General features: G+C 44.2%; 1 protein-coding gene across 1 annotated transcript in view; it reads right to left on the reverse strand.

The window, feature by feature from the left end:
- Positions 1-13,663, reverse strand: part of CCBE1 (collagen and calcium binding EGF domains 1) — a 167,861-nt gene that overhangs the window by 27,905 nt on the left and 126,293 nt on the right. The window contains exon 3 of the mRNA XM_048502595.1: positions 2,461-2,513. Coding sequence (XP_048358552.1) covers positions 2,461-2,513 — 53 coding nt within the window. The remainder of the gene's footprint in view (positions 1-2,460; positions 2,514-13,663) is intronic.

Here is a 13,663-nt window from a genome sequence, read left to right on the forward strand (position 1 = left end):
ACCCACTGTATTCTTGAGTCTCTCCTTAAAAGAGGGTTTCCCATCATCTTTTCACTTGGCGACTGGAATACGATTCCCTTGTTGAGCCATTAGCAGCTGTATCTATTCATGTGTTACTCTGTTGGACCATTTGAGCAGCAGTGGCGTAGGAGGTTAAGAGCTCATGTATCTAATCTGGAGGAACCGGGTTTGATTCCCAGCTCTGCCGCCTGAGCTGTGGAGGCTTATCTGGGGAATTCAGATTAGCCTGCGCACTCCCACACACGCCAGCTGGGTGACCTTGGGCTAGTCACAGCTTCTCGGAGCTCTCTCAGCCCCACCCACCTCACAGGGTGTTTGTTGTGAGTGGGGAAGGGCAAGGAGATTGTAAGCCCCTTTGAGTCTCCTGCAGGAGAGAAAGGGGGGATATAAATCCAAACTCCTCTTCATTTGGAAACAAGTCTTAGGGGATGAACCCACCTGCACCATCATAGGTATCTGGTGGGCCACTGCGAGTAGCAGAGTGCTGGACTAGATGGACTCTGGTCTGATCAAGCAGGCTCTTTCTTATGTTCTTATAGTCTTAAAAGGTTGCACGTATGTTTATTTTTCCTATGTGCACCAAAAGTTGAAATCGACTTCCAGGAATACAGCCTAAGCCCCATTGGTTTCAAACGAGCTGCAGTCACATGGACTGTCCATGACATAAGTGAGAGTCCTGTTATGTCAGGTTCTTCTCACTGCAAAGGTATTTCCTGACCTGTTTCAGAAACCAATTTTGCCGAGCTGATGATCCTCTAGTGTTTCTTGGTGAAGCCCAAAGCGCTTAGATGCAATCACTGACTGGATTTGTCGCTTGCTAAGTTTTCGATCTACGTTTTCTGATCCAATCCCAATTCATTATTGGCCTGGTGTTTGTGATGCCGAGATTCCCAAAGGACTCTGAGAACATCTGCCGACAATAAATCAACCTGATAAAATCAAGGTGAGTCCTTTCATTGACTTAAAGCTTTGGTTGACATCCACTGTGCGTAAAGTTAAGTACATGCATGTGTCTTGGCAAGTCCACGTTCATACTGGTATGAGTTAGACCTTCAACTGCCAAAGTGGAGAACATATGGCTCATAAAACACTACTGCTCCAAATAACATACAGTGTCAAGCTTTACTTTAAATGAGGAGCCGTAGGATGTGTTCGTTTGCATAATGTAAAAAAAGAGTTGCACAAAAGCAACAACACAACCGCTGATTTGAAGGCACTCGCGCTTGATTCTCATAAAACTCTACCATTAAAAAAAGGCAAATTCTTTCTTCTGCAGTGTTATGACTTCTAAGAAGGATTCAGGGAGATTTACTGAAATATTTATATCAGATGTCCCACAAGGGTCCAAGACAGATCGCAAAACATGAAACAATAAAAATAATTAACAACATTCAGCATTAACACCTCATGACAATAACAGTACCAAACTGATCAGACCCGGTCCAGTAGCCTAGTTTAAATGCAATCATCTTCCCCACTGACAGTTCAAAAATCAAAAAAGAAACAAGCTATGAAATTCCCTCTGAAAAAGTATGGTGTTGTGACTCTTCCTAAAGATTGTTGATGATGGTGACCTCCTTCTACCATAAAGTTTTTGCCCAAATACCAGAGTGTCCCCATGTCATTAGCAACATAATGATGTCACTTCCAGTGACTGCCGAAAGTGATGTCAACACATCACCAATGACGTGGGGGCTAATTCTCAGCTCACCACTGATAAGTATCCTCTACCCAGCATGGTGTAGTGGTTAAGAGCAGGAGGATTCTAATCTGGAGAACCAGGTTTGATTCCCCACACTCCTCCACCTAAGAGGCAGAGGCTTATCTGGTGAACCAGATGTGTTTCCACATGCCTACATTCCTGCTGGGTGACCTTGGGCTAGTCACAGTTCTTCAGAATTCTCTCAGCCCCACCTACCTCACAAGGTGTCTGTTGTGGGGAGAGGAAGGGAAAGGAGCTTGTAAGCCACCTTGAGTCTCCTTACAGGAGAAAAAGGTGGGGTATAAATCCAAACTCTTCTACTCTTTGTCTACCCATTCTCTTGCTATTGTCGGGGTGTACCTGACAACTGTAATCCCAAAACACATCTGGTGAAAAGTTGAAACTTTGGAAACAAATTTCAAAGGACCAGCAGTGCTCGTTTCTTGCAAGAAGAAGAAAAAACATGAGCTGTGTGACATCTTTATAGCTAACACATTTTAACGGTAGCATAAGCGTTCGAGCCTCTAACAAAATGCGCTCTTTTCACAAATGTGTATCCTAGAACAAAAATTTGTCAGTCCTGACAACACAATATTCATCGCTATTATGAAATTTACACGTGTGAATATAGACCTGAGAGTGACCGCTGGAACCAGTTCTGTCCTTATTAGTGGCACAGGAAATCAGAGCTAGCTCAGCAGGCAGCAAAGGAAGGAAGGAACAATTTAATGACATACCTTCGGGGATGCATTGCCCAAGAACAAATTTATAACCTTTACAGCACTTTTTCCTGAAAAAAGAAAAGAAAAACATAATATATGAAGGTTTATGTTGCCAGAATATGTTGATAATATTAATAATTTCATTTACACCATTTATAGTCATTCCTCTTTTCCAGTGCAACACTGTTCAAAATAATCAAAATTCAAAATAAATATGCAGCACGGAAGCATAAAGTCCATCCTCCAAAGCAGTCATTTTTTCCAGGGGAACAAATGTATGGCATCTGGAGATCAATTCACACAATTTCACAATCAATAAAAGTTTATTAGCCACAGGCCATATACGTTTTCAAGTCCTTGCAAGGAAAGAAGGGAAAGCAAGAATTCCTAAGGACACCCTTGCTCTGCCCTAGTAACCAACCCAGAACCATTCATGGCCCGTCATCCAGTTGGCAGAGCATCAGAGAAAGAACAAGGCACCGTTGAGCAACACAGCAAGAGCAGCAGCTGTAGATGCCAGGACAACCGAGAGGACTCTGTGACCTTACCAACCCAACGCTGGAGCTACTGGGAAGGAGCCACCTGCTCTTATCTGGCCTCAGGTGAAGTTAGCCTGACCCTTACAGCAACAACATCTGACTGCTGGGTTGGTGCCAGTGGTGGATGCCAGGGCAGGTTCCAGGAGCCTTGGGTAGACAGTGCCTTTCCAGCACTCCCACTGTGCACAAACCCATCCCTGAGATTGCTGGGCAATGTGTGCATCCAAGAACATCACTTCCCCTCATTTCCTGCGTGTCCTTCCCCAGCAGTGGTGGGCAGCATGTATGGCTGGGAGACAGGATAGCCGTGGGACTCACAAGCAAGCAGGGGCAGGAGCAGAGGTGGGATCCAGCAGGTTCTCACAGGTTCCCGAGAGTAGGTTACTAATTATTTGTGTGTGCTGAGAGGGGGTTACTAATAGGTGATTTTGCCACGTGATTTTTGCCTTCGTTACGCCCCTCCTCTCAGCAGTAGCGCGCAGAACTTGAAGCAGTCTAGCAGGAGGTGCACCGGCGTGCATGGCAGCCTGCGCCTGCGTGCATTCATTTCCCGCCCAAGGACCGGCACAGCGGCTGCGTCCTTGGCACAACCCCGCCCAGGAATGCCCCACCCCCGGAATGCCCGGCCATGCCCCCGTTGTGCCCTGCCCAGCCCCATTGGTGCTATGCCACAGTATGAATCCCACCACCATGAGAACCTGTTACTAAAATTTTTGGATCCCACCACTGGGCAGGAGGGTGGTGAGGGGGTGAGGGGAAGACCTTGGCAGCTGCCCCACCTGTGGATATGTTGACGCTGACCCTGTGGCTGATGCCCTCCCCAGAGATTGCACATAACAGTGGGGGGAAGCAGAAACAAGGACAGGGTCACATTCCAAGCTTGCGAATACGTGCTCTCTCGGGAGCGAATCACTAACAAGACGCGGCATAAACTCTTCAAGGTACCAGTAGTCTCTTGTGCAAGCATCAGGTCATTCACTGAGCCAGTAAATGATGCTGTATCACAGCATTTACTGGGCAGACTATGTTTACAACGTGGTTTGCCATTGCCTTCCTCAGTCAGCCACATTTTACCCCCAGCAGATTACTGTTATAGAGACTCGGCAACTCATTTGTAGCATATTAGGACAGATTAGATCCATTGCCTGGAACAGGATGTTAAGAGACATAAAGAGATAGAATCGTAGAATCGTGGCGTTGGGAGGGGCCAATGCAGGGTTAGCTTAGGGCAGTGGTGGCGAACCTTTGGCACTCCTGATGTTATGGACTACATTTCCCATCAGCCCCCTAAAATTCCCAATTGGCCATGCTGGCAGGGGCTGATGAGAATTGTAGTCCATAACATCAGGAGTGCCAAAGGTTCGCCACCACGGGCTTTGGGCATCCCAGAAAAAGCGTTTGTCCAGCTGTTGCGTAAAGACTGCCAGTGAGGGGGAGCTCACCACCGCCCTGGGTAGCCAGTCCCACTATTGCACAGCTCTTGCCATAAATCCAGTGGGAACCTTTCTGTCCATAATTTAAACCCATTATTTCGAGTCCGCTCCTCTTCTGCCAATAGGAACAGCTCCGTGCCCTCCTCTACGTGACAGCCCTTCAAATACTTAAACAGAGAAGCCATGTCTCCCTCAACCTCCTGTTCCCTAGACTTAAAATTTCCCATGTCCCTCAGCCTTTCTTGGTCTCCAGGCCTCTGATTATCCTTGTCAGTCTTCTCTGTACCCACTTTATTCTGTCTGCATCCTTTTTGAAGTGAGGTCTCCAGAACTGCACACAATACTCCAGATAAGGACTGGCCAACGCAGTGTACAGTGGAACTATGATACCTTGAGATCTGGATGTTATGCCTCTGTTGATACACATCACAATTGCATTAGCCCTTTTTGTTGCTGCATCACACTGGTTGCTCATATTTAACTTATTGTCCACCCATACTCAGCACTGGATTAACCACTAAGCAAAATAAGCACGTCTTTAGGGCCTCAAGTAAAGAGGGCTCCATAGAACTTTTTGTTTCTTTGCTAAGTATTAAAGCAGATTTGTAATGTCAGATTAATTTTGAGGATCTAATTAATGACTTTGCCATTAAAAAATACAGGAGAAAACAAAGTTATAAGTAAGCATCATTTTGCATCTTTGATTCGTGTAAGTTAAAATGCTATATATCTTCAAGGCAAGAAAGCAATAGAATAACTGGAGTTCTATGTATTGTCGAAGGCTTTCACGGCCATATTCAACTGGTTGTTGTGGGTTTCCCGGGCTATGTGGCCATGGTCTAGTGGATCTTGTTCCTAATGTTTCACCTGCATCTGTGGTGGGCGTCTTCAGAGGTGTATCACAGAGGGAAGTCTGTTACACACTGTGTCCAGTGAGAATGGGAAAGATGCCAGGGCTGCCAACCCCCTCAGAAGTGTCCAACTCTGGCACTTCAGATATTCATGGACTACAATTCCCATTAGTCCATGCCAACAGAGGCTGATGAGAATTGTAGTCCATGAATATCTGACACACCAGAGTTGGACACCCCTGCCCCAGATGATGACTGGAGATCTCCCACTATTAAAACTGATCTCCAGGGAACAGAGAAAATGGTCTCTTTGGACAGGAGAAAATGGAGAAAATGGTCTCTTTGGACAGGCTGACCAGATGTCCTGCTTTTGGTGGGACAGTCCCGCCTTCAAACAATTTGTCCCGCGTCCCGCAGGTTATTTCAATTGTCCCGATTTTTGGGAGGCTGCCGCACTGCCTTCTGGGGCGCAAGGCAGTGCGCTCCTGCGGCTGCGCGCGTATGCGCGCACGCGCAGCCGCCTACCCCCCATCCCGGTTCACAAAGGTGACCATCTGGTCACCTTATCTTTGGAAGCTGGACTCTATGGCATTATACCTAATTGAAGTTCCTCACAGAGAGCCAGCGTGGTGTAGTGGTGAAGAGCAGGTGCAGTCTAATCTGGAGAACGGATTCCCCATTCTGCCACTGGAGCTGTGGAGACTTATCTGGTGAACCAGATTAGCTTGTGCACTCCAATACATGCCAGCTGGGTGACACTGGGCTAGTCCCAGTTCTTCAGAGCTCTCTCAGCCCCACCCACCTCACAGGGTGTTTGTTTTGGGGAGAGGAAGGGAAAGGGGCTTGTAAGCCCCTTTGAGTTTCCTTCAGGAGAGAAAGGAGGATATAAATCCAAACTCCTCCTCCTCCTCCTCCTCAATCTTCACCCTCCTCAGGCTGCACCCCCAAAATCTTTAGATATTTCCCAACCTGGAGCTGGTGGTACCCCTAGACACCAGCCTACACTGTTCAATACATCTGTTATTCCTATTGTAAAAATAAATCCTTGTTCTTGAATTAATCAAGGGTGGAGGTAAGGAAACCCACGTGCCCGGCAGGGTTCTGCTTCCATTGGCCCCACCTGCCTCATGTGATGAAAGATGCTTGAAAGCTGGCTGATTTGAAAAAACAAAAAAACAAATTAACATTTCAGCTACCAGGACATACAAGAGTCAACACTGTAGTTTCGTGTCCACGATTTAAAGAGAATGGAAAATAAACTAAATGAAATGAGTAACATATTTTAATTCCCAAAGGGATCCGCATAGCATGCAGTTCTGACATTCTGGAAAGACGTTCCTCTAGATATGAAGGAGACTCTAAATGCTCTGAGATTTTTCATTCAGCTCAAGATACAAAACGGTTCCAGGGGAGCGGGAAACACCATGTGGTTCTAATCTTCCGCAGTCCGAAACATGTGTTTTTATTTGTCTGTTTCTGTTTTTGCACAGCGCAGCTAGGAGGAGACGGCAGTGTTGCATGATAACATTTTTAAGTACACATTAATATGGTGCATTACCCAGACTTCTGACAAGTGGCCTGCCTTTTTGTTTCTTTTGTGAATTAAGTCTGGAGACATCTTTCACTCTTACTCCCCAAAGATCTGATTTCCATAATATGTCTGCAAGTACGAATGACCTGCCTTCGAGAAGTCCACCACAACATTTCTGCCTGAATCACTGCTCTGGGCACATGACTCATGATGGGAAGGCAGCAAGCCCTGAGTAGTGACTCATCCAGAAATACAACAGGCAGCCCACCCAATGAGGGCCAATGCTTCTCTGCTTCAATTCTTAATTAAAAGCAATTGAATCCTCAGCGCAGAGCTGATGCAAAGATAAAGCAGAATTACTTGTTCCCAGCAGAGACTGATTAAGCAGAGGTGAGCTCAGAACTGTAGATCATGCAGAGAAGCAATGGGCAGCCTCTCTGAGGGTATAAACTTTGCATTATCAAAAAGCTTTTCATAATTTAATGTCTTAATTCCTCACAGCTCACTAGCATCTCTCAGTTCTGTTATCCCACACAGCTTGGGAATGACCGTGCTAATGGATTTAAAACTTTACTCTCTTCATTTTGTGACGCACTGGTGGTGAGACCTCCAGTTTGCAGATGTAAACCAAAAATAACCTCTTTAGTTCAGCTTTATCTAAAGTTACACTTAAAGTGAATGGCCAATGTTTTTTTTTCTCTTTCTTCAAGTGCGCGGCTTTTTAGGAGATGCAGATTCCAGAATGCTTTGCAGATGTAGTTAAATAAATCAGATGTTTAAACTACTGGCCAATTCCTTTATGTCTCTGGAGTCTCAGAGCTGATTCATACGTGATTTCCCCCCCCCCCCCCCTAACAAACAGAGAAAAGCATGTACATTTTCTTTCATTGTTAGCAGACTGGATTGACCTGCCCAATATATACACTTGTAGCGAATCTGTGGTGGCGCATGATGCTGGCAGGGGATGACGGGAACTGCAGTCCATAACATCTGGAGGGCCACGAGTTTGACACCTATGAGTGTAGGAACAATCCCATTTACAAAATGGCCATAAAACATTTGCACACAGGATCAATCCAACCAGTGGTGGGATCCAAAAATGTTAGTAACAGGTTCCCTTGGTGGTGGGATTCAAACAGTGGCGTAGCGCCAATGGGGCGGGGCGGGGCACGACAGGGGCGTGGCCGGGCATTCCGGGGGCAGGGCACTAATAATTTCTCTGTTACTGTAAAAAACTCTTACTGTAAAAAAAAAGTTCCTAATTTCCAGCTGGTATCTTTCTGTCCATAATTTAAACTCATTATAGCAAGTTCTATCGTCTATTGCCAACAGAAACAACTACTTCTCCTCTAATTGACTGCCTGTCAAATACTTAATACTTTCAAATACTTAATTTTAATTTTGTTTCTAGAAATCAAAAGAAGGATACTTTACCATATTTCTAAAACATGTTTTTAAAACAACCCAACGGAGAATTATCCTGTTTTCTACCTTCACTAACCAGCCACATAGGAAACAACAGGACTTTATGATTTTTGGACCTAATGGAATTTCTAACGGAAAAGCAGACCCAATTAGTAAGCCCCTCTCGGCACACACAAATAATTAGTAACCCACTCTCGGGAACTGATGAGAACCTGCTGGATCCCACCTCTGAATCCAACCAAAGGAGACCCCTGCTAGGATCCCAATGCTGGTATTTACCTTATTTATTTTTTTCAAATATATACGAAGTCATATACCCTATGCTCTCAAAGATGCACACAATTGAAACTTCTGCAAACCACAATAAAATATTCAATATCTATTAAAATGATAACAACGTAACAGCAACCATCATTTCAAAACAGAATCCTATTGCACTATTATAAGCACATACCATGCACACCACGTACAAAAATAAACAGCCAACTTCTACTTTTAAACAAACTATATTAAGATTAACAAAACAAACTACAGTACACAAGTTGTCATTTCTGAAGAGACAAATGGGCCACTAAAAACAAGGTCATTGAGAGGCAAACATTTTTGCTTCCCTATCATACAACCATTTTTAATTTGTTTTTGCAATCCAGGTCTTTTCCACGCGACTACAATAAAATGTTTTGAGGCAGGAAGAAGAAGAAGAAGAAGAAGAAGAAGAAGAAGAAGAAGAAGAAGAAGAAGAAGAAGAAGAAGAAGAAGAAGAAGAAGAAGAAGAAGAAGAAGAGGAGGAGGAGGAGGAGGAGGAGGAGGAGGAGTTTGGATTTATATCCCCCTTTCTCTCCTGCAGGAGACTCAAAGGGGCTTACAATCTCCTTGCCCTTTCCCCCTCACAACAAACACCCTGAGAGGTAGGTGGGGCTGAGAGAGCTCCAAGAAGCTGTGACTAGCCCAAGGTCACCCAGCTGGCGTGTGTGGGAGTGTACAGGCTAATCTGAATTCTCCAGATAAGCCTCCACAGCTCAGGCGGCAGAGCTGGGAATCAAACCCGGTTCCTCCAGATTAGATACACGAGCTCTTAACCTCCTACGCCACTGCTGAAGTATTTCCTTCAAGGATTTCTGCAACATTTTAGGCCCAAACGTTTTATTTCCAGCCTGAAAACATTTTAAATGCATCCTCGATTTTTAGCATTTCTTTTGTTGAAGTGTTTTCCAAACGTTTTGGCTTGCTGGGCGTACTTCTTTAAAATGTTTCCCATACCTCTCTGCAGTCCCTGAACTTCCTCCTCGGCACCATTTTCTGAGTTTGCTCCATCATCTCATCTGTTTATCTTGTCAGGTTTTTTTTAATGGGGGGGGGGGTTGATATCTTCGAAGCTTTGAGTGCACAACCTATGAAGTATTGCAGCTAGAGGTTTCGAAGCATCAAGGCATCGAATCCGCCGAGAAGTTTTTAAAAAACCCCAAAACAGAACAAACACAAAATGGCGGCCAGGAATTGTTTCAAGGGTTTGAGTGCAAACAAATGGGGGGGATTGAAAATGTTTTGCAAACATTTTCATTGACTTGTGCGGGAAAAGCCAGTCTTCTGCTCCTTGTGAACAGCAGTAGATATATTCCTGGAGCCTGGCTTTCTCTGTCGGAATAATACCGGAACAGGGGCACGTAGCCAAATATCTTGAATTAATAACTGAACCCCAACAAAGATGGATTATCACAAGGGCCAGATCCAATACTTTCCCATTGGTCATTACAAAGGGTTGTTACTTATCCATCCCTCTCCAGGATCGGGTCTGTCCACACTGTAAAAACCAAGTGGAGACTCTTGCTCACATTATTCTTGACTGTCCGAGATATGTGGACATCAGGAATTTCTCTCCCAGGCTGGCCCTAGACCGTGGTGGCGAACCTTTGGCACTCCAGATGTTATGGACTACAATTCCCATCAGCCCCTGCCAGTATGACCAACTGGCCATGTTGGCAGGGGCTGATGGGAATTGTAGTCCATAACATCTGGAGTGCCAAAGGTTCGCCACCACTGCCCTAGACAAATCTGAAAGAGACCCTGACAGTTCTGTTGTGGAGTTTCTGGTAAACAACACAGATGTCGTGCTCTTGGAAAAAGTAGCAACATTTCTTTTACAAGTGACAGAACTTTCCAAGTAATGTATACTGCTATATACAGTCTTTCTGTGTGTGTTTTGAATGTACTCTTGATTTGTACTTCATAAATGTCTGGTATCGCTCTAGAGCGTATTTTAAATGCCTAATAAAGGTTGTATTGTTGTTGTTGGCGTTACTTAAGCTGCTCAACCTTTTGAAAAATTTGAACCTGGCTTCATACGAGGGTTGTCAACTCTGGCCTGGGAAGTTCCTAGCGATTCTGAGAGTGGAGGGTGGTGAGGGCTGGGGATCGAGAGGGGGGAATCTCTGTTGGGTACAATTCTAGTTCTATTCTAATCTACATTTACTACCTACCCTCAACCCCAGTCTCAGGGCAGGTTACAATAAAACATGAAATATTAAACTAATGACAGTAAAAACACAATAAAACACAATAAGACTCCATTCTAAAAACACAATAAAACCCCACTCTCAAAACACAATAAAACCACACACCGAAAACCCAGACACGATCTAAAATCTATCAGCAAAAAACCACCCATACTGCATACTGCAACAACCTGTGTAAAGGAATCAGAGGAGCCTCAAAGAACTGTTGGAATTAGAATTAGAAGCCTCAAAGAACTGTTGGAAGTTGATTGAACATACTGGTATACTGAGGAAGACGCACGAAAAACGTTCTATACGCGTGAGACGTTTTTATGTAGAACCTACAGAATTGGAATATGGACTATATGGAACTGAAGCTTTGTTTCTGAACAAAGAATTGAATGGACTAAGTGATTATTTATGTTTAGTTATAAGAGTTGGAAGACTTATGCTGTATCTTTAAGAACTTTGTCAGAGAAATAAGGAAATGTAAATACAAATAGAAGTGTTAAGTTGTTTAATTATATGTAAGATCAATATATAAGACTGGACACAGCCAGAGTGCAACGTGTGTATTTTTGAGTTTTTTTGGGCTAAGAAATCAGAGGAAACACATATATCCAAAACAAAGGCACAACAGAAGGCAACGTAATACCGTGTTTCCCCGAATATAAGACAGTGTCTTGGGGATTGGGCGGTTTATAAATTCAAATAATAAATAAATAAATAAATATTAATTTTTGCTCCCAAAGATGCGCTATGTCTTATTTTCAGGGGAGGTCTTATTTTTCTGTGTTCTGTTTGTCGGCCATGCTTCCAAACAAAAACTTTGCTATGTCTTACTTTCGGGGGATGCCTTATATTTCGCACTTCAGCAAAACCTCTACTATGTCTTATTTTTCGGGGATGTCTTATATTAGGGGAAACAGGGTAACAGCATGCAGTCCACAAAACGGAATGAACTGAAATGCGCAAGAAGTCAAAGGAGGACAGGTAAGTCCAATAAGTCCAAGTGAGCAACACTGCAAGGTAAGAGTGCAAAAAATCGAGTTTCTCCACTGTGAGGGGATTCGTCATAGGAGAGAATCTTTTGTGGTAGATTCTTCAAGGCAACAAGTTACGGGATAACGTAGGATGGGACAATCCAGCTTTTCTTCCCGTTGTGCAATTACAAGACTTCTTCGGCAGCAGCACAAAAAGTTTAAGCCCACACAATCATGGGTTTGACGAGCCACTACAAAATTAATTTATTTATTAAAAAATAGAACAATAAATATCAAGTATATAAGTATCATAAACAGGATCAATTTTGAATGGCACCCTTCCCCCCATTACTCAACCCGGCAGATATGTGACTGCACAAGGAGGTCATCTGACAGGTCAGTGATTCAAATGAGCAGGAAAGATGATACGGCTGCCTGGAAATTAAACTTGCATATACAGTTCTAAATTACAAGTCAGCGAGTGACCTCCAGCATTCTTCTTGCCAATTACACACGGCATAAACAATTGATCAAAATGAGGGATACAGGAGGAGGTTATAGCAGAGGTATTTTCCTGACAAGGCCCCATTGTCAAATAAGCAGAAACAGATGGACAGGTAGTCTCTCATCAAATGACATAAAGACCGGCCAATTGGGCTGCTATTGATCTCTTTAAACAGATCAAAAGCAATATCCTTTTTGTGCTGTCCCTGCGGTTGCCCATTTAAGTAATTTCAGGGCTCCTTCACACACTGGAATCTTTAGGTGTTCTCCTATTTTAAGGAAACCACTAAAAATATAAATATAAACAACAATTGTTATTAAATATTAATAAATATTATTAATAATAATTTGTGATTATGGTTATGATTATTATTTCAATTTATTCCTCGCCCTTTACAATAGTCTCAGGGTGGGTTACAAAAAAGCATGCTAAAATTCCAGTCAGTACCCCTGTAAAAACAATCTTAAAAACAGGAGGAGGAGGAGGAAGAGGAGGAGGAGAAGAGGAGGAGGAGGAGGAGGAGGTGGAAACAGAAGAGTTTGTATTTATACCCCACCTTTCTCTCCTGTAAGGAAACTCAAGGTGGCTTACAAGCTCCTTTCTCCTCCTCTCCCCACAAGTGACACCTTGTGAGGTAGGTGGGGCTGAGAGAGTTCCAAAGAACTGTGACTAGCTCAAGGTCACCCAGCAGGAATGTAGGTAGGAATATGGAAACATATCTGGTTCACCAGATAAGCCCCTGCCACTCAGGTGGAGGAGTGGGGAATCAAACCTGGTTCTCCAGATTAGAATCCACCTGCTCTTAACCACTACATCACACTCCAAGTTCTAGAACTCTCACCCCAACCTCCCCCAACGGTGGGTGGAGTGTACAGGATACCAAAGGCTATTCCCCATTCTAGTATGTGGAATCAGCTGAACACTCAGGCAAACAGGCTGGTCTTCGCCAGGCACTGAAACTCAAGAAAAGTCGGGACCCGGTGGGCCTCTGGTGGGAGGACATTCCACAGTGCAGCAGCCATCGTTGAGAAGTTCCTCTGGCCTGCCCCCACCCCCTCACCTCCAAAGGGGTGGAGCAGCCAGGCGGGCCTCCCCCTCTGACCTCAGTGTCCGGAAAGGAATATATGGTCAGATGTGGTCTCTCTAGTACTCAGGATCGAAGACATAAGTATAAAAATGACACGCTTGTCAGGATGAAGCCATGGACTACAGTACTCTGCTGGGCATGCGACTGTTGCTAAAATCATTGTTACATTATGTGTTAAAATTACTCCAGTGGTATTTCTGGAACTAGGTAACCGAGAGAGAAAGATTGCATTTGTTTTGCTGAAAACAGCAACTCAGCAGATATGAGACTTAACAGGTTTAGGGAGGGCTTCCTGTGCATATCCAGTTCCACTTATGATTTCCTCTCAAATCTGCTCCCCCCCCCCTCCCACACACACACACCTATGAGCTT

This window comes from Sphaerodactylus townsendi, linkage group LG07, assembly GCF_021028975.2.
Source record: "Sphaerodactylus townsendi isolate TG3544 linkage group LG07, MPM_Stown_v2.3, whole genome shotgun sequence".
Lineage (NCBI taxonomy): Eukaryota > Metazoa > Chordata > Lepidosauria > Squamata > Sphaerodactylidae > Sphaerodactylus > Sphaerodactylus townsendi.